The sequence below is a fragment of the Pygoscelis adeliae genome, unplaced genomic scaffold, assembly GCF_000699105.1.
Source record: "Pygoscelis adeliae isolate BGI_AS28 unplaced genomic scaffold, ASM69910v1 Scaffold141, whole genome shotgun sequence".
NCBI classification, from domain to species: Eukaryota; Metazoa; Chordata; class Aves; order Sphenisciformes; family Spheniscidae; genus Pygoscelis; species Pygoscelis adeliae.
In genome coordinates, this window is record NW_008824231.1 from 144,172 (window position 1) to 166,713 (window position 22,542).

The 22,542-nt window shown below is 37.8% G+C and overlaps 1 protein-coding gene across 1 annotated transcript in view; it reads right to left on the bottom strand.

Moving 5' to 3' along the window:
* GRM5 (glutamate receptor, metabotropic 5) overlaps positions 1 to 22,542 on the bottom strand; it is a 250,389-nt gene that overhangs the window by 131,560 nt on the left and 96,287 nt on the right. The window contains exon 2 of the mRNA XM_009334830.1: positions 1,999 to 2,248. Within this exon, the coding sequence (XP_009333105.1) occupies positions 1,999 to 2,248 (250 nt within the window). The remainder of the gene's footprint in view (positions 1 to 1,998; positions 2,249 to 22,542) is intronic.

Sequence of the window (22,542 nt, forward strand, 5' to 3'; positions counted from 1 at the left end):
ACTTCTCTTTTTTCTTCTTTGTAAACACTTCCAGTTCATGCTACAGTTTTCACAAATAAATTTTGTAGTACTGCCACAGGCATGGACACTCATAAATTGGTCCGGTAGAATTAAGGATTTTTGTTTTAACTTCAAACAGTTTACTGTTTAGAATTCTGAGAGAAACTATCATTTTCAATTTACTGAATGAAAGTCATCTATTGAATGACAACTTTCTTATAATTAGGTGTGACATCTCCCACTGCAGCTAAGAACAGGTATTTTTCACTGAAAAAACTCAAAACCAGTTTTCTCTAGACCTTACTTTTTTGAAGAGATAAGCTGTATTCTTATTCACAGTCACCAGTTCCTGAAGTCCTTATTTATAAAAGCATCTCAGAGGGCTAAGTTTAGCACTGTTGTACATAAACAAATCCCATAGAAAATTAAGTATGGTTTGGAGTCTGGAGGAGTTAAGGGCCAACATAATTTTTAAAACAATGCTTATGTGCTTCTAAATTTGGGTCCTGCCACAGAGAATTGGTAACTTCTTGTGTTTAGGAAAAAGAAGACAGCAAAGGACATGTGGCACCAGATTCAGGTAGAGATAGTGGAAGTGGCATTTGCTCTGCTTTACTCTAAAAAACTAGCAAGTAGGCTTTTCCACCAAAGCTAGTCATCAAGAGAGTCTTTGTACAAGCCCTTTTCTAGAACGTGATTTCTCTGAGATACTTGAAATGTCCACATTACAAACAAGGGACCTAAGAAGGTCCTATTTTTCTCCATTAACTATAGAGGGAACTGTGATGACTAACCCGCATGGAAGTATCTAAACTGTAGACATCTAAATACGTTTAGGTGAATCTTACCCTGAGGACTGTGGTCCCTTTAGGTGTCAGTCCAGAAAAGGACCAAGATAATCCATGGAAGAACCTACAGATAAAATGTATTTGAAAGGAAGGGCGGACACAGTTGCCATAAGACAGAGAAATAATTAAAAAATTCAGATCTGAAGTCGCCAACATGTAGGCTGATGCCAAAGAGTAAGGGCAGAGGCAGGAGTCCCTGTTGTTGCCTGTTTGCTTTCCCCTTTGCCCAAGGGGGAAGGGCAGCTGTGTGCAGTAGTGCAGACTGGGAATAAAGGCTGATGTCCTACCAGTGGGGCAGTCTCAGCATCCCAGTTTCCAAGACAGCTGGGCAGAGCTGCAGTCCTTACATGTTTCCCTGAGGGTCTCACCAGGACAGCTGGTTTCACTGACACTGTTTTATTTGTGTTCCTGTACAGTTCATTCTTGGGCCAGCATCAGGTCATCCTTCTAATAATGCACTGGAAAGGCAGTAGGCCACGTTAGCTGACTCTTGGCATGTGCTGTTTTATAAAGACCCCAGTAGGTTTACATCAGTGTCTTTTACTTCTCTGTTTACTAGCCCTTTTTCTGCTTGGTGAACACATCTAAGTGAGTTTTCCTTTCTCCCTTTGCTGGTTAGGGAAGGAACCACTGATATTGAGCTCCACGTAAGAGAAAGGATTACCTATAAATTGCTTTTAGGACAGTATGTGCATGTCAGCACATTGGCTCAGGAAGAAAAGATGATGGTTAACAAACTATGTTTTGGGAAGGTCTATTTCATGTCCACCCAGAGGCCACATCAGCAATCCTTAACACAGTTTTACTCAAATGAGGCATAGCTTCAGGCCGTATATGTACATGATGCATTTTAAACTGCAGTGAACAAAATGGATGATACAAATCAAATGGTTTTGTGTCAGCCTTCCCTTACACAACGCTATTAAGACTGGCCAAGCAGGCTTCTGTTTGCCTGGCGTGTCATGAGAATGATGCATGTGTTTGTAGAGTATGTACCACTATGACATGGCTGACACTACTTTCTATCTCTTAGATACGCACGTGTATAGGAGAGACCACGAGTATGTTTTACATATGTTTGACTGGACTGTCTTACTTTTTTTACCCTACTCGGTAAAGAGGCTGGCTATAATTGCATGGTATTACTCACCTGCCCAGCAGCAAAAACTCTCCAGCGAGTCCCAGGCGCCTCATAGCCATTAAGAGTCCTCTCACAGTCATGCCTTCACAGAAGCAGGCAACTACTCTTGCCTTGGGCAGGTGGCTTCGAAGCTTTCGCAGCAGCTTGTCAAAGCTCTGTTCACCAGCATTGCTATAGATCTTGTAGGAATGTGCAATGCAGATCCCTTCCTTTGCCGCCATATCTTTGAAAGCTTCCATTCCACTTTCACCGTAGTTTCCTAAATACAAACAGAAACACATATGCAGATATTAAAATTTGCAGAAGCTTTTCATGCTTTGGAAACAGCAAATATTTTAAAGAATATGTAACATATCTGCATAGAGATCAGTGTACCGATCTTAACAAAATAACATTAACATTTTAATTTATTAATCCATTTTTTAAGTCAAGGTCAATGTATTTTCCCAGAAACCTCACTTCTGTTTAGGAGCCTGCACCTCTGTTGAAATCAAAGGCTGTTAGATACCTCAATACCTTTGAGGATCTGGTCTCAAATGTTTACAATAGTGTATGTATAAATTGCACAGCCTCTTCTGATTCTCTTCAGTTGACTAAATGTGGTCAAGTGCTCTGCGGTTTACTTCAGAAAATCTAAAAATATATGTTCAGAATAAATATTTTAAATATAAGCAAAACAAAACAATGACTCATAAGAACACGACTTTGTTCATAATGCAATCTGAAAAGCAAAATTTTTTTTAATTACACTGAAAGGTAAAACATCTTATGAAGAAAGAAATTCTGGTGACTCGGGAGAATGAATGGCATAATTGAGGATTAGCATTACAGAAACCACAGGATCACAGATGGACTAATTGTACTTCTGTGTTGTTTTTTTCTAAATTAAATATCTACCAACCCAACAGGAAAAACTTCATATTTTCTTTCTCTATTCTTCCCCCGTGGGATAAACTGATAATAAATATTAACAAATAGATACATTTATTGTTTTTTATTCTGTTTCACCATGGAAAATTCTTCATTGCTAGGCCTACATAAAAGCCACAGTGCTTGAACAGTGGGTGTACTGATGCCACTGACAATCATCCTGACCAGGATTGTCTCTCTGGTTCCCTGTGCTCCTCCATCTGGCTGTCTAAATCTGTTTCATGTCTCGTTTAAATAAGAAGGCCTTTGAGACAGGAATTTTTTCTCCAAAATATTGCTTTAACCCCTCAATAATATTCCATAGAAACACAGTCAGTAAATTAATAAAAGTGAGAGTGTTAAAGTAATGCTTTTGCAAGGAACTGCTGGTCCTTCACTTATTTCTGTTAGTTTGCAAATGGAAGAATCTGTAAGGAAAATGTTTTCTTTTACCAGCATATTTACAAGTATATAAAAGCTCTGAAGGTGAAAATGCAGTAAGAATCAGACAACTGGATTTGGGCTGTCATCTGGTTTTGTGACCTAGGGCATTGGAGCCACCAAGCATTCAGCTTGCCCACCTAGGGAATCGTCCCTGTCTTTCTGGTGCTAGAGTTTAGAGGCTGTATTAGGCTCAGCACTGCACATGAACATGAAAAACACCGTCTCTAGTTTGAAGATCTTACTATCTGAATAGCCGAAAGAAACAAAGAGCAGAAGAGAGGAAATAGCGTTACCTACATTTCACATCAGGAATGAATCACTGAGACCTTGAAATTTCCAAATGGTGCCCAACCAGAATGGCAACTTGAATGCAGATCTCCTTAGCTAATATGACTTTCATTTTCCTCCCTGCTGTGATCAGGCCTGATGGAAAAAACATTACTATGCAAATTGTGCCTGGACAAAATGTCATACGATTTTTAAACTCAGTTGTTGCAATGCTTCCTGGGAGTTGTAAATCATGTGCCTACTGCTTCCCCATGTGTCACGCTCTTAGGGCAAACTACGTTTCCTGTGATACATGAGCATCAAGTGATTCCCATGAGATGCTGAAACAGTTCAGCTAGAGGTCAAAAATGTGGTGCTTCATGAAAGATGTATTATAGCCTCAGAAGTCAGTCTGAAGGAAAAATGGGGGTCAGCCACATGTAACTCCCACTGGGCCCTGAGGCCATCTAAAATAAAATTAAGCTGTTTGACAGGAAATACACTGCTTTGTTTAAAATTATTCTCATTTAAGTCAATCTGGATCAACATTAAATGTTGTGTTTCATTTTTCCTAACAGAAAATAAAAAGGAAAAAAAAAATCATATCCAGCTTTGTCATAGAAGATGGAAGTTTGAGGAAAAGCTGTTCTATAGTATATCTCAAAGAGATTGAAATTCCAAAGACTTCATTTTCTGTCAAAAAATTGTCAATGGAAAATTCACGGCCAGGTCTTACAGAACTGGATCTCTTCAATGTTCCAGACACTGCACTCTTTGTTTGAAAGTGTTATAAACATACAAACGTATAAACATACAAACACCCTGAGTCTTGCTATAAAGCTGAGAATAGGTTTCATTACAGTACTGAAAAACAGTAGGTCTTGAAATGAACACAAAGTGCATTAACTCTTTTCCAGTCAAATAAAGGTTACCCTGGCATAAATGCCATGGACTCATCATGTATCAAGACAGGGAGATTTTGTGAAACCATACAGAAAGCAATGCGTCATCCAAAATGAGAGGAAACATGTTAAATTACCAAGGCCACTTAGCAAAGTGTTACGTTTTTAACATTTGGAAGAAAAACATCCTGGCAGTCCAAATCTGAGAGTGACTGAGTTCTCCAACTGGGAAAACTATAGCTGTATGGCATGAGCTCAAGAGATTTGATGAAAACAGAAAGCAGCTTTGCTTCAAGACACTCATACAAATACACTGGTGGAGCTCTTGTCATGATCATTGCTGATTAAACTCTACTTAATTAATTATTTATAGTAAATTCCCCTGTTGTGCAAGAAGTTTGATGAGGTATGTATATTTAATTTGAGCTATACTGTGGGGATAATGAACACTCCTTGATAGAAAAATAAATTCTTTTCTGCTAAAGTCCTTTGCACCATACTAGGATTAATTTCCTCTGAGCTATCTTTCTTTCTGTGGAAAAACTGTACGTGCATGAATCATAGAATCATAGAATCATAGAATCATTAAGGTTGGAAGAGACCTCCAAGATCATCGAGTCCAACCGTCAACCCAACAACACCATGCCCACTAAACCATGTCCCTAAGCGCCTCATCTACCCGTCTTTTAAATACTTCCAGGGATGGTGACTCAACCACTTCTCTGGGCAGCCTGTTCCAATGTTTAACTACTCTTTCAGTAAAGAAATTTTTCCTTACATCCAATCTAAACCTCCCCTGGCGCAACTTGAGGCCATAAAGGCCTATACATGAAGGTATACATGTAGCACTGAGGGAATGGGAGTAGGAAACTGGGTAAGTTACATTACATCATTTGCTTGAGGGTGAGATGTGAGGTTCACAGTGGAAGAGCATCTCCATGCTTTCTATATGGAACTGGGCTCCTCATGGACGTTTGGTTCTTGAACTGTGGCATTTCCACAGTAGTACTACTAAAATTGCCACAGCAAGAGCAAGTTTCCACTGACTGGGCAGTTCCCGCTCTTCAGCCAGGTCTGTGACACAAGGAGAAGGATATGGGGACTTTTGGGCTTGCACACATGGATGGACAAGGTGAGGACTTATGCAGCTTGACTCTGAGAATGAGTCTGTAGTTTCACTTCCAAGTGAAAATTAATTCAGAAGCCCTACGCTGGAACCAAAGCAACGTCTTCTATGAGTCCCCTGTGATGGAAGCTGCCTAGGTCCTGGCAATCTATCCACGTAGCTATTTTGTTTCTGTTTCTAAGTTTAAAGAAAGATCCTAAGGAAAAGTTAAACAGAAAGGAGGGATTGATTTACTTCTGCTTGGCTAGTTCCAGTTCAGCAGAAAAGACTCAACAAACAACACAACCTGGAAGTATGGTCAATTCAGCTCCTCCTCCCCAACCAAACTCCATCTCCATTTCAGTGTTTGGAAACCAGCACCTCTATATTGTGACTGGCTCTGCTGGAGGAGGTATCACAAGTTTTTACTGGATGTTCATGTCCTCTCGAAAGTTTTTCTGCTGGTGGCATAATCAGAGCTGCTGGCTGTTGATGGCTTTTGTAAATATGTCCTATGCTCATGGAAACAACTGGCAGCTGGGTTCTTTTAAAATGCCAGCCTGAATCCTGCATGTTGCTTACCTGAACGTTTGGCCCTAAGCCCAGTTCAAAAGCTACTCCCATATGTCTCTGCATGTTTAAAAAAAATTGATTATGTCATCATGCAAAAGACTTATGCCTGCTTCAGAGTTGGAATTTTGTTCAAAACTCAAGCATATGCGTCCCCACCTACAGTCTAACTATAACAATCTGTTAGTTCCACTTCCAATGAATCAGTACTAGAAACTATTAAGAAGCTTAAAAAGAACAGATTGTGCTTTTTTCCAGATGAAGCTTAATATAGTACAGTACATAATAATACCTCAATCTGATAGAAAAGGGTCAGGCAAACTGCAAACTGCTCTTGCTGCTCCTCCTGCCCAGCAGTTGAGCCAATTAAACTATCTAAACATAAACCATTAAGATCTTATCTGCATTACACAGCAAAACAACAAGGTTTTTAATCTCAAAATAATAAACAAAATACACTGACATCTGCTGTATCACACTAAAGGTTGTCAATATGAGACAAAAAGTCCCTACAGCCAAATGGAATAATGAACCACGTTTTCTCCTGCCCAGGGATTTTTGGGGTGTCACACATTTCTTTTTGAATGCAAGAGCTTTTTTACCATTAGCTGCACGTGCAAATTGTTATCAGGTAATTGTTAGGTTTATAAGAGAGTTTCAGTGAACATAGATGAGAATCAACCTTTAGGAGAGATTTAGGATGTAAAATTGCTTTGGGTAGAACACAGTGAAAATTCACAAAGAAAAAAGAAGAGGAGGCTGAAGTGAAATTGAAGAAATGCATTATGTCATTCATCTAGCTGGTAATAATCCTACCTACCACAAAGCGTATTTATTTAAGCAGAAGTGTTACCATCATTTTTATAGACAAGGAAGAACAAAACACAGAATAATATTCTATGCTGTATCTGAGCCACAGAAAAGAAGTCAAGTCAGGTTAAAATTCTCAGTAGATGTTTTGCAAGCAATACAGGGAACACAGAGCTTAATTTTTTACTAGCTTTAATTGGCATCAATAGAATGAACTTTGCCAGAAATACCTAAAAAAAATCTAAGTAGGTATAATTTTGAAAATGCATATGGGAGTAATGGAAGATATTTATGAAAGGCAACATGTTGGTTGATTTACCAGGATGATCTTCCAGAAAGTCAAGGATATGGGGGTGTAGAATAGTTTCCCAACCGGAAACGTTAGAAGTCTGTTTGAATGTTCCAATTCAAGTTAATCATGGCAAAATACCAATAGTACCTGCTACTACTGATACCTACTAGATATTGTCCATATTTAACTGCCACGACTGTATGACCCTTTTAAAGTTTCATCACTATTAAGAGTAGGGACATAATACCAAAACTCTTGAGCAGCTACAGCAACCACATGCCACTGATATAACATTACAAAAATCACAGCCTTCCTGGTACAGTTATGTCTGCAAATAGAGTGGGACAATAGAGCGTTATTTCATTCTGAAGGGTACAAACCAAATTAAATCAAATCACATGTGCCTGAAATTCTGGAGTTGTTTATGTGCACTAAAAAAAAGAAAAAAACTAACCTGTTTTCATTTTATCAAAATATTTTATTTAAATGATTTTAAATCGGATTTCAGTTTCTATATTAAGTATATATGTATAAAACAACAACAAATAAAATAAAAATGTCATTTTGAAAGCAGCCCATTAAAAAAAACCTTAAATGAGAATAATTCCTCAAAATATACTCCACTTAAACATCTCCAACCAGATCTTTTCTTTAATAATCACTCGGAGACTGGGCTGTTCCAGTTCAATTATCTTGAGTGCTAGGTAGAAACTTCAAGGCCTTTGAGCTCTTTCCTCATGAGATATTCAATCTGAAAGTCTTCATTTCATGGAAATATCTATATATGTACACACACACATTTCTAAGGATATTACTCTTTTTATAAACTAATCTCTAATGCAAGTAGACAAATGCTGCTCTGGTGAAAGGACACCAACCCAGAATAAGTCCTGCTAGGCTTTCCTCAGCATGACACCATGTGCTATCTCCAGCACCATGCCTCATTTGGAGCCGCACATTGAAACAGCTGTTATGAAGCTTCTTCATAGGGCCGCAGCAGAGCTGTGGCACAGCACAGTATGTAGCCAAGATGGAAGACCTCTTGATGAAAATATGGCCTGTTATATGCAATCAGTTTTCACACAAGTGGTGTTTTCCTGTGAGGTTATGTTCTTTGACAGGAGTTGTCAAGAAGGTTTATCTGTTGCTTCTCAAGCAAAACCAAGCGATCATGTCAACGGAAGGTTTCTCCAAAGGAACGACTACTCAAGCAAAGCAGCCAGGCAATGTTGGCTGGGCTCGGAGAGGTATCAGAGAACGAGAAACTAGCAAAGAAGCAGCACAGGGCAAAAATTCCCTCAGTGATTTATTTAAGAAAACTACCTACTCCATCCTTAAAATTGTTGTACCTGCTTTCCTTAAGCACAGACAAACTCAAAGTGAGTGCATGATCTAACAGCTAAGGCCTTATAAGGGACATAAAACACTGATAACTGCAGTTAGAACTCTGTCCTTAGCTATCTATATGATCATGGAGACCTCATATATCTATTTCCTTGGATGTTCATCTGTTCTATTCAAACTGAAAGCTCTTTGAACATCACTTATCAATTGCTAAGTGTTCATAAAACTCAGGCCCAGAAGGATTGCCTACATCACTGGTGGCTTGATAGATGAAGATAGTATAAGATGTGTCAATGTAAAGAAGCTTTAGTTGCCACAACATCATACTGGCTATGAACTTAATTTCCTCTTCTGTGAACAGTTTTGAGATTTTCAGTTTTGTACATTTGAGGACAAGAAATGTTTTCATAATCTCAAAACTATTAGCCAACCAAAAAACCCCACTTCTAGTCCTCTTAAAATTCAATTCAGTCTGATTGAAATGATTTGTTGAAATGATCTTATAATATTCAATTTAGATATTGACCATGTTATCATTTCTTATAAGCCTCATATCACCTTCTACAACATAAAATAAAACCAGAACATGCATTCTGAATCAGGAAACTAGTTTATTTTTACTTTGAAAATAATTAACTGAAATATTTTGACATTTAAAAATAAATACAACATGTTTAATTAAGAAATTAATTCAGCTCTTTTCTGTGAGGTTTTTAAGTTTCAGCTACTGGGTATTTTCTGACCAGAAGTTTTCATTCAAAGCTTTTTGGACCAGCTGCATTCATTAGATCTTTGTTTAAATAAATAATGTTTAAATTATTTTAGTGAGGTAATATACAATATACACAAAATATAACTGTACTTTATTAAATTAAATATATCTGTTCATTATCTCCTCATCTGAGAGAGCTCAGAAGTATCACTTTGATAGCAAAGTTTCTCTTCTCTTTCTCATCTCCTCTTGGCTATTTTAAAATAATAAATTCATTCCTCTTAAGAAAATGATGACCTAGTTTCACAGCTTAATGCACCTCAATTCTGTTTATTTTTAAATTATCACTTCATAACTTTAAAAGAAAGACTCCTTTAAACATTGCTGCTATGTGAAAACAGGGAACAGTCTGGAAACAACCTTTTCTCTATGATTCCTTTGATCCATCCTGCTAACTGGCATGTCTGCAGCTCTGTGGCCTTGTCCACTGAGCGATGTTTGAAGTCCTCCGTGATGTTAATGTCTGCTAAAGGATTTTAAGCTTGACAGCTTTTGCAGAAACATGCTGCCATCTCTGCCTGCTCTCCTTGTTTTCAGACTGGAGAGATTAAAAATTTTCTGTACTTCCTGTGTGTGAAATAGCTCTTTCTATCTATCTGACTTTCAGATATTTCCCTTAGATATTTCCTGTATCATTTAATCATTTCATTTCAAAATGAAATCATTAATGAAAACACAGCTCCTAGTGGACTCCAGGGATACTCTGACTTTTCATTCACTTTCATTTAGGGTTATACTTTTCTTTTTTTGTTTGGTGTTCAGATAGAAATGAGGGCATATGAGACTGACAATATTGGACTGGAGGATGTTCCTTTCAGGAGACAAATGCTGTGTCAGAAAGGAGAGGGCTTTGCAGTGGGAACACTTCGGTCTATGATCCTGTACCCTTCATTGTGGGCGTAGTGAATTCCCAAGGAATGCAGCTTGCCTGGGGCTTCTTCATTGGTATTTGGACCCAGTCCCAGTTCTGGCTTAGGCTATTAATTATTATATTTCTCAAAAGAGTTGGCCCCTTCTACAAGTGAACAACAAGTCGCACTTCTGTACATTCACAACCTGGAACATACCTTCATGTAATATTAATTCTTAACTCTGCAATGGTTTGCAACTGGTCTTTTCTGAAATACACTTGATGTCCTATTCTGCTGCTGCAGTAGATGAGCACTACCAGAAGTCACCCAGCAAAAAGAAGCATAATTCAGGGATTAGATAGACTCTGAAGGCCTTCAATTAATCTTTTGAATTTTCTGGTAAGTGTCTCTCTTTCTGCCCTCTCTCTCATGTGTGAAATGAAGGTAAAAATATTTTCCAGACTGTGGTGTTGTGAGAATAAATGCATTATCGATTGAGAGAAACTCAGATAATTACACTAATGAGGGCTACATTTATGTTGAACAGACTGAATGAAACCTGATAGTTTTGCCTCACAAAACCCCACATTTGTTTAGTTGTAACAATAACCACATTGTGTTTATTATAGCAATAATCACTCTGTATGTCTAACATCTGTTTTAATAATAAAACCTAATATTTCCCATGGTAATTGTAGATGATGGCAAAGCTACTCCAAAGACAGCACCTTAATTTCACTTTAACTGATTGTGCACATTCATATTCAGCACGTTCATTTGGGACAAGAGTGGATTTTGTGACTTTCCCAGTCTGAGCTCTGAGAGCAGTGCGGTCTATCAGGAATCCATGAATATTTAGAGTAGTAACTGGAAGGCAGATCTATGACTGCATTTCCCATGCGTGCTTGTCAAAAGATTTTGAAGGGGATAATATGAAGTTTCTTGGGGCATATTAATCATTCTTAAAGTATACTGTGTAGGATGAGAAGGCCTGTACTGTGTGACTAACTACTTCTTTGGAGATAGTCTCATTTTAGGAACATGTTGGATAATTGTTTCCTCTTGGCACATAGCAGAGATTGCATCTTAGAAGAATATTTGAAAAATGCATTTGAATATGTTAGAGGTACAGCTGGTTTTTGAATTGTAACTTCAGAGGGTATTACTAAGTAGGGGACTACCATCCTCAGCTTTTGGATGCAGAAACTGAAGAAGAAAAATATAACAATAGACCAGGGTTGAAGGCAAGAATATGATCACCTGAATTTCAGATTAAGCTACCCTAGGGCAAAAGAATAGTTAGTTATTAAATAATTACAGAATAATTTTTAGAAACTCTTTACAATGCTGGAGATTTCATGGCTACCTTGAACAAACTGTCCCAAGCCAAACTAGTCTTTTCATAAATTTTCCTTCATTAGTTCTTAACCTGTTCATCTGTGTTCCCTTTCAATTTAAGCCTATCATATCTTGTCCTATCAAATATGAGAATAGCTTCTCAAACTGATGTTTTCAGAAGTCCTTAACAGCTTTGAAGACAACCACCATGTCTCCACTTAATTTTCTTTTTTTTAAGACTAAACAAGTCCAGCTTTAATCTGGTGATCCTGTTTTCTACACTTCTTTTCATATTTCTGGTTTTCTTGTGGTTGATCTCCAATTAGTACATGTTGTCCATCCAGCATGATGTGCAGTTTTTGTGAAGATATGGTACTTTTCCATCTTGTACCTTGCCTGAGCAGGGTAGAATTGAAAGACTATTTCATATCTCTATGACATATTACCTCTTTGTATACTTTCAGTATGATATTTACCTTTTTTAACAATGGAATGACACTGTTGACTCAAGTTTATCTTGTGATCCATTTTAATCTTCTAGGTCTTGTTTTCTGCAGAACTGTTTCTCAGTCGATCATTCCTCATCCAGTATTTAAGCAGCAGATTATTCTGTTCTAGGAGCAGCTTCATCCAGCATGGTACTGTTTACAGATTCAATAACCATACTGTGTTTATCATAATTCAAATCAGTGTTGGAAATATCAATTAAAAATGGATTCAGGACAGATCTCTAAGAAGGCCATTGAGCTTATCTCTTCTGTTGGAAAGCTAACAAGTGAGAAACACAATTTGAATAAAGTTTTCAAGTCAGTTGTGCACCTAACACAGGGAAGTCTAGATTCATATCTTCTTATAAGAATGTTCATGTGTGATAATAAAAAAATTAATGATTTTAAGATACAGTCACTCATTCTTCACAAATGCTCTCAACTGGATGCCAGGTTGGCTTGTTATGATTTATTTTTGAAGAATATGCATTGTTCTTTCTTTATGACACCAGAAGGAAATCGCCCATTTCTTGCGAACGATTGTTTATTTGTTGCAGAAGTGAAATTAGGTTGCCTGAGCTCTTTCCTCACTTTCTTTTTCAAGGTAGGTAGTGTTACCTCATTTCAGTTTGTTGGAACCTTACACATATGCCAAATTTCTCCAGGAGAACCATTAAAGTCTTCAACACTGTTTCAATCTATTCAGCAAGGTAGATGAACCAGATATTTTGAGAATTTATCATTATCTAATCTCTAGAAATTTCTATAATTTCTGAATTCTTCTTTACTTATTCTAGCATGAGGTAGGGTATGACAGGCAGAATCTACGTACTTGAACAAAATGCAATCCTAAAATCCTTAAGCAACTGCTGCCTAGATTTGAAATTGTCACTATTTATCATCTTCTTCAAACTGAAGTCTCTGAGTACATGTAAGATGTCTCTATGTCAAATGAGTCACACATCCTGAATTATTTTTTGACCAGAAAGATCATTTTAATAGGATGGATAGATTGTGGTCTCACCTCTTTTGCATTATGTCTTTTCCACCCTCTTTCCAAGAAAAATAGGTTATACACTGATGTGTATGGCACTTTTTTTGAACACACTCAGGCTAAGGAAGGAATGAGACCTAAATTTTCAGGATGTCCTGGGACCATATTGTAGTTACTAGGCTATGATACAAAAAAGCTAGCCTCGTCCTCTACCCATGTCTTAAGAGAAAATAAAAGTCTATGTTCGTTATAAGGTTCAGACTGGAAACCAAGGGAACAGTAGTATTTAAAGATGCTGTGATCTGTATCTCTCTGTCCTGGTTTCAGCAGGGATAGAGTTAATTTCCTTCCTAGTAGCTGGTACAGCGCTGTGTTTTGGATTTAGGATGGGAACAAAGTTGATAACGCACCGATGTTTTAGTTGTTGCTAGGTAATGCTTACACTAGCCAAGGACTTTTCAGCTTCCCATGCTCTGCCGACTGAGAAGGCTGGAGGTGCACAAGAAGCTGGGAGGGGGCACAGCCAAACTGGCCAAAGAAACATTCCATACCATGTGACGTCATGCTCAGTACATAAACTGGGGAAAGCTGGCCGGGGGGGGGCTGCTGCTCGGGGACTGGCTGGGCATCAGTCAGCGGGTGGTGAGCAATTGTACTGTGCATCACTTGCTTTGTGTATTATTATTATTATCATATTATTATTATTATTATCATTTGATTTCAATTATTAAACTGTTTTTATCTCAACCCACGAGTTTTTCTCGCTTGTGCTCTTCCAATTCTCTCCCCCACCCCACCGGGGCAGGGGGGGAGTGAGCGAGCGGCTGCGTGGTGCTTAGTTGCTGACTCATCATAAACCATGACACTCTCTTTTTCTCTTGTGCATTCTTAACACAAAGATTTTCTGAACCACATGTTGAAGTATCTTGCTTTATTCAGATATTAGACAGAGAGCTTGGGTACCAAACACAGAGCTAGGTATCCCAAGGACCAGGAACCTAAAAGTACAGACTTTGCAATATATGCTTCTGAGACAGATACATTCCTTAGTGCATCTAGCCTGAAATCTTTCTGGAAGACAACAGCTGTAGCTGAATATAGTTTGATCTTTTGGCAATTTAGGACTTTATTTAAGTTTCTGGTCCTCTGCCTATAACAGTATCGGTCCCTAGCCTCCATTTATCTTTTTCCATCTTATTTTTTCGGGGGGGAGGTTGTTTATGTAATCCATGACATAATAAACTGGAAAATTAGGCTTGCCAATGTGATGCCCATCTACAAGAAGGGCCGGAAGGAGAATCTGGGGAACTACAGGCCTGTCAGCCTGACCTCAGTGCTGGGGAAGATTATGGAGGGGCTCAAAAGGCATGTGCAGGACAACCAGGGGATCAGGCCCAGCCTGCACGGGTTCATGAAAGGCAGGTTGTGCTTGACCAACCTGATCTCCTTCTATGACCAGGTGACCCACGTAGTGGATGAGGGAAAGGCTGTGGATGTGGTCTACCTGGACTTCAGTAAGGCCTTTGACACTGTCAGGGGAGGTTTAGATTGGATGTGAGGAAAAATTTCTTTACTGAAGGAGTGGTTAAACATTGGAAGAGGCTGCCCAGGGAAGTGGTTGAGTCACCATCCCTGGAGGTATTTAAAAGATGTGTAGATGAGATGCTTAGGTACATGGTTTAGTGGGCATGGTGTTGTTGGGTTGACGGTTGGACTCGATGATCTTAGAGGTCTTTTCCAACCTTAATGATTCTATGATTCTATGATTCTATGATTCTATGAAAATAAACTAGAAAAAATATAGAAATTGTAAAATAAATAGTTAGTTGGGAGAAATTTTGAACTCAAATTTCTGACATATTTATAGTTTTATTAAATATTTCCCTCTATAGTATCTAACTGACTGATCCAATATCAGAGTAACAAAACATAAGCACACTCATCTACTGAAAAGAAAACGGCACTGAAAAAAACCCAAACTGTCCCACCTTCAGGCAATGAAACAAGTGGGCAAATTAATCTATCTGGGCATGGACTGAAATTGCCAGGCTGTTTTACATGGGCCATCAAATGACTATTAAGATATTCCTCCTCCACCCCATTACTACATATTACGCCATTATATTAGTAAAAGAACAGGAGTGTTAGACTTGATGTCTCTTCATTCCCTTTTGAAATAATAATTACTTTCACCATGTTTAGGAGCCATGCCATATTTTTCATGAGCAAATGTATTTTGTTCAAGAAGGTTCTCTGTAACCTGAATGCCAATGCTGGGGGCAGGGATAGCACAAAGGGGAACTGATCCTATAGTACAGTTGACATTACACTGCAAGTTTCAGCATTTGCAGGATCAGCATTGGCACTTGGCACGGCAGATTAATGAGTGTTCAGAGCATTCAGGAAGATCAGTCTGTGCTCAATTAGCTGGATCTCCCTGTCAGGTGCCCTTTAATCAGCATAATTTCAAGGATGCCAGTGACGGTAATGTGCTGGAAATGTGCTTTGGGCACTGCTGTTGCTTTACATGCTGCCATTGTTTGCTTAGGTGTTGGAGGGAAAACCATCAACAAAATGCTTACAGACAGCAACACTGCAGATAGGTTTTGCCTAGGCGGGCATTTAAAAATATATGTAGTTATTCTAGACCACTGGGTTCTCCTTGAAGGACATGGAATAGAAGCCTTTTGGCCAACAAGCAGATGGCAAAATGATCAGAAGACCTGAAACTCTTTTTGACTGTGAGATGCTCAAGTTCAAAGATGATGGCCTCATGTGATGTGCTAAACACTGTCATCTATCATATTTAGCTTCTTCCTTAATGATCTGGAGAGGGACTAATCAATTTTAATGAAACTTGCAAATGACTTTGAACTGGACATTGTAGAGGATGCCAGCCAGGATACAGAAACATTGCAAAGCTTTCTAAAGATATTGTTGACTTGGCTAGAAATTTGGGAAAAGAAACAGGCTCACCTTGTGATCCTTAAATTAAAAATTCTGGACTGGGTGGAAGGATAATAACAAAAGCAACAGAGAAAGCAGAAAGAAAATAAGGCATAGTTTTGCATAGTTTTGCAATAAGATATGATTAAGTAAATATGCAAGCAACATGTCTCTCTGTATTTTGTTTTATTGTTTTTTAATTGTTAGCTTAGACTTTGGGAAAAAAATGTGATTTCTGTCACTCCAAACTGCTTGCAAGAAAGTTCATTTTTCTGAATGTTTTTTCCTTGGGGAAAAAAGCTAATTATTGGACCTTTATTCCCCAAACTGCCAGTAAAGTTCTCTCATTAAGACCCTTAGAAAGGATGTTGGAAATACAATCTCAGTTCCCTCTGACTGAGGAGTATCTGATCTGTATCTTCCACTGTCAGTAGCCTACATACCATGTCGAAACGTAGTCTGGGATTGGTTCTCTTAATCTTTCTTGGTGGTACTTGCTCATTTTTTATTAAAATTGTATTTTTGCTTTGATTTTCCCTATAGTTGATCAGCAATGCTGAATTTTGTGATCCAGAAATCTCCCCAGAACTTTTTCTGGACCAATTGTATCAACAAAACTTTCAACTTTACACATGTAGTCTCTTGTAAACTACAGAATATGAGACAGCAGGATGTTCACTCACAGCATGCCAGAAGTTGTCATGGGAGTTGATATGTTAACTATAGGGCATGAAATACCATCCGTTTCCTAGAACAATAAGGTACAAATGCAAATATTTAAAATATACAAATAATTTGGAAAATAATTGTGGTAACTACTAGCAGGAAAAAGAAAACAAAAATGTAAGCTTAAAAATAATATCCCCTACATGAAATGAGTCACAAAATACATGGCAAGGGTCTTAAAAGCTGTGAATTAAGGACTAAGTTTTAGTTTAATTTTTGTGTGGAGTCTAGCTTGATAAGATCACTGCAGAGGTAGTTATAAGTACTTCTATATCTGGAATAATAATAATAATAATAATAATAATAATAATGTCATCACTGGTAATAGTACTTGAAGCAAGAAAACGGGAAAAGTAAAGAACACTACTTAAATCATTTGTAAACTGCCTCTAAAATGCTAAATTAAAGTTTTTTAAAAACAATGGCTATACTTTTTACCATATATTAACTTTGACATCATTTTTAATGGGAAAAGTTGATCTTATTGCTTCAGAAATGTCAGCCTGTCTTATTTTAGTTCATTTCCTTTAGACCAAAATAATAGAATATAGATTTTATTGTGCACTATAATATATGATGCATATTGCAGGTAAATTTCTTTTGTGTTGTAAAGCACGCATTACGTTTCTATATAGCTGAAATCAGATATGTTATAATAAAGTACAAATTAACCAAATTAACAAAAACATTCAAATGATCCCATTAAACAAAACATTCCTGTAATGCTGAAGCAAAATATTTTAATGTTTTGTAGGTTTTTTTCTTTAGACAATTGCCATTTTTTAAGGAATTAAAAATTTCTACTTTTCCTTCAGAGCTGGAATTTTAAAAAGTCAGAATATTAGAAATTTGATTCCCATCAATCTCTGATGCTAATTTTTATCTTAATTGCAGAACAGACATGTATTTTTTAAAAGGCTAGAAAGTTCTGTAATGTTACATCCCTTTTACAGGTATACCCAAAGGTCACAATTAGGTCTAAAAGACTGTGGCAGGAAACTTTCCCTGTGTGTTTTTACGAATGAATCTGAAATCTAAACCTGCCTGGACTTAGTTTAATTTGAACTATAACTAAGGAGCACACCGAAAGAAAAGGCAGGGAATAGACTGAGATATTAAAGGGTTTTTTTCCTCTGTCCATATTTAAAGCTTCCTCAGAGCTTCATTTTCGTTTTTACCTTTTCAAAAACATTAACTCACAAGGCTCTTGCAAACCTCATAGACCTGTTTAAACACCTGATACTGAATTTGGTGACAGTGTTCACCAACAATGAAGCGCTTCATTATAAAATGCCTTTTATAAAAATCCCCAGGGTAAATCCCAGGAGGAGGGAGAAAAGAAATAAAATAAAAAATAATAAAAGAACAAAACCAAACCAGCCTTAGTCTCTGGAATTTTTTTAAGTACTGCTTACAAAGAAATGACAGCGTTCTTCAGGATTTCAGCCCCAGGTTAGGTTTAATCTGCGCTCCCTATCAGACGCAAGACTCAGGGCTGACTGAGGAAGTCAAAGTCCTTTTCATCACATATACATGCTGCACATTGTATTGATTTCAGATATTAATGGAGATCATAAAAATCAAGCCACACCACAGCAGCAATCAGTTTTCAGAATAGTCTGACCATGGTGCACTGTAACAGGCAGTGTTCATATGAGGCGATAACCAAAGGAAACTTCACAAAAGTACAAAGGTGGCACAAATATGTAACAGAGAAGAGAGAAAGAAAGAGGGAGACAGAAAGGGGTAGGGGGAAGATTTTCTACTAATTACTTTGCTGATAAAACGATGTTGTGTAATGTATTTATATCCTTCAACTGTGTATCTTTAATTACTATTATTATGAATACAACTAGTACTAAATATTGCTTGGTGACCCCAGCTAAGATCTTGTCCTCACCATGTTAAGCATGACACAAAGAAGGGTAAGAGAGTCCCTTTTCTAAAATAGGTAATTCTAATTAGACAAGAAAAACAAAGAATGAGAATGGAAATAAAGCCACATGAAATAAAAGGACTTGCAAAATGTCAGGCAACTGATTATTTATAAAGGAAGGATAGATGGATTGTCCCCTATAGCACTTGCTAGATGGGATCTTAACCCTGTTACCTGGGATCTTAACAGTCATCCCCTGGGAACTGTTTGTGTTCCATCCATGGAGTGGAAGCAGCAGCTGCAGGAGATGATACATCTTACACATCTTTTTTTCTAGAATGAGGGGGCTAGGGTTGTAGAGTGTATAATTCAGTTTGGTTAGTTGTCTTATTTTCAGATATCCAAAGAATCCCACACAAAACATGCTAAATCATAGAATCATAAAATCATGCAATAGTTTGAGTTGGAAGGGACCTTCAAAGATCATCTAGTCCAACCTCCCTGCCATGGGTAGGAACATCTTCCACTAGACCAGGTTGCTCAAAGCCCCTTCCAGCCTGACTTTGAACACTTCCAGGGATGGGGCATCCACAACTTCTCTGGGAAACCTCTTCCAGTGTCTCACCACCCTCATCATAAATTATGTCTTCCTTATGTCCAATCTAAATCTATCCTCTTTCAGTTTAAAACCATTACCCCTTGTCCTGTCACTACAGGTCCTGGTAAAAAGTTTCTCTCTGTCTTTCTTATAAGCCCCCTTTACATATTGCAAGGCTGCAATAAGGTCTCCCTGGAGCCTTCACTTCTCCAGGCTGAACAATCCCAACTCTCTCAGCCTTTCTTCATAGCAGAGGTGTTCCATCCCCCTGACCATTTTCGTGACCCTCCTCTGGACCTGCTCCAACAGGTCCGTGTCTTTCCTGTGCTGAGGGCTCCAGAGCTGGACGCAGTACTGCAGGTGGGGTCTCACCAGAGCAGAGGAGAGGGGCAGAATCCCCTCCCTCGACCTGCTGGCCACGCTTCTTCTGATGCAGCCAGGATACACTTGGCCTTCTGGGCTGCGAGCGCACATTGCTGGCTCATGTCCAGCTTTTCATCTACCAGTACCCTCAAGTCCTTCCATAAAACTGTTTTTCAACACACGAGAGCAATAAGTCTTTAGCTTGGGGTTATTCCTCCAGAATCAGACAGGGCTGTGCTCCTAACAAAATGAAAGACCATCAACAAATGACTTTAAGTACACCACAACCCACAGCTTCTCACCCTGCAGTCAGGGAATTCTCCTAAAAGATAACTGATTTTGGGAAGAGGAGAGGGGACTGAAGCCCAGATCTGCTGCTCGCCAGTTGAGTACCTTGACCACTGAACCACTGACTAAAATAGGAATAGCTCTGCCTTTCTAATTTGTTAATCTATTTCCAAGAAAGTCCTCCCTCCCTCTCCTCACAGGAGAAAACGTCTTGATTTGCAATGTATTTTTGGACCAAATATGCAATGCATTTTTGGACCAGGAAAAGATTGTTTCTCACCTTTAAAAATAAATTTCCAGCTCTAGTGAAAGCTTCATCAAGGAAATTATTTAGTTTCCCAATTCAGGGCAAGAAACTGAGCCAGAGAATAAATCCAATACTAGGTTTAGGAAATTTTAGTCTATTAAGTTCCAATGAAAGAACCTAAGATATTTAGAAAATCTTATTTTGGGAGACCTTTTTTCTCATGTTTCTGTGAACTTGCTTGGTTCCACTGGCTGATTGGGCATTAGGGGAAAATAAAAAAAAAAAGAAAAAATCTTCTAGGGATATTTTGTAAACAATAGGTGATAGACTACTTCCTTTATCTTCTTTTAGATGGTCCGGTACCAGCTCTGAAGATTTAATGGGTTTATTACGGAGTGACTGGTATCCCTTTCACTACTGAAGTTACAGCCAAAACTGTTATTAATCGAATTTTGATCACTTGTTTAAGCCAAAGAAAAAAAAAAATCTTCAAACTAGAAGTCATTTAAGAATTATCAGTGACAAGTAGACTTTGTTTGAATAATTTTAAGTAAATTGGAATCCTTTGCAAACTATTTGTTTGAGGTATACTGGGTTTTCTAAGGACTTTTTTTCTCTCTTTTAGCCAAATGTAATGACAATTACTATAAAAATTTAAAACATAAACAGATTTTATTGTCCCTGCCAAACTCCAATAAATTGCAGTGTTATTTTTTAACCAGTGCACTGTTCATTGAGTACACAATCGAAGTTATTTAGATATAAAAATAAAAAGATTATTAGGTCAATCTTCACATCTGTCTTGAAGTGTGAAGACAGGATATCATATGAGAAGTCCTCATTTGATCAGTGTATTGCTTATTTGTGTTGAGTTTGATAGGGAGTATATCGGATCAGATTTTCCTGACAAGTTCATGTCAACAGATAACAATTTCAGCTGAGGTTATTCTCATCTACTAGGATTTCAATGCTATATGAAACTTGTGCAAGCATTTAGTGCAAAGATGGATTTTTCATTATTGATGCAGAAAATACAAATGTTTGATTTGAAGCATTGTTGGAATACAGAGATGAGTCAACCTGTAATTTGCAAAAATTAGAACAAAGACGTTGATTCTTTTTGGCTATGCAATTTCCTTGCAGTACTTTCCATGCCAACAGTAAGGAAATACATTTCTTACTCTTCAACCACTATTAAGTAATTGAACAACCACTATTGACTAGTTGGACCATTGGTAGATATTATCTAATCCTTCATTATTGTAAGCTGATGACTCTTCCAGACTGGTTATCGTTAATTTTAAGTAGCTAGGTCAAAAATTGTCCTCTTATTTCGGTATGATTTAGGTGCATGTTGCCTTCATAGCCCTTTACATCCATGTGTCCAAATCCTAAGCCTCAGTTAAACATTTCTCCCTTCAAATGACTCCATCATTACAAAACTGATTCTAGATGATGTTACGCAGTTTAAACAAACTTTCAACATAAAGGCAAAGAAAGACAGCACCTCCATATTTGAGGTGCATAACAGAATTTCACCCTGTATCTTTCCTTGAGTCAGTTACACCTAAAGCTCATTTTCCATTCTTATTTGAGGACATAAAGACCCCATTGCCTTCCTTTGCAGTTTGGCCCCAGTTATTCATCCTCAGTCTTAAACAAATATTTCTCCAACAGCTTTTACATTGTCTTCATAATAAATGAGCATTTCTCTTGTCAAATTCAAAGAAATACTAGTTAAAAAACAGGTCAGTTCTTGTGACAAACTTCTCTGATTTTTCAGACCTCTTTGCTTTTCTAATTGCCTCATCAACTGTAATGGTGTGTTTGCTTAAAAAAGGCCACAACAGTGTTGAATGTTGCTGTTATGAAATGTATTAGCATTTCAAACTGAGCAGACCAAGCCGCTGAACACATCACAGCTGACTGCTCAAATGGTACGAGGACTAATGGACCACAATGAGCAGGTATCACAGCATGTTAATCTCAGTGTAAAATAGATCTGAGTTTAAGTAATGATGCTCCCACTTGGACCAGATTCCAAAATTAGTGCAGAAAGCAGCAAGCTTTCTGATCTGGTGCCAGGTTGTCAGGCACTGCCTTGAACAGATGTTCCCTATGGAATTTATTATATGAAAGAAGGAACACCAGTTAATCTGATTTACAAGGTTATGCATAATATTTCTGCACCACAGATTTCCAATTTGTTATAAGCAAACAGCTTTAACTCTCCAATAAATACATTTGAGAAGATTTGCACTGGGCTTTGTCGGTATGTATAGGAAAAGCTGCTTTGCATAGCGTGTGAAATGATTTGTAATTCTGAAAAGTACATGAATAATGTGGGTAATTTTAACCAAAGGCTGCAATAAGCTGTATAAATTAGGTTCGTAAGTCAAAATAACATTAAAAAGGCTGGAAGG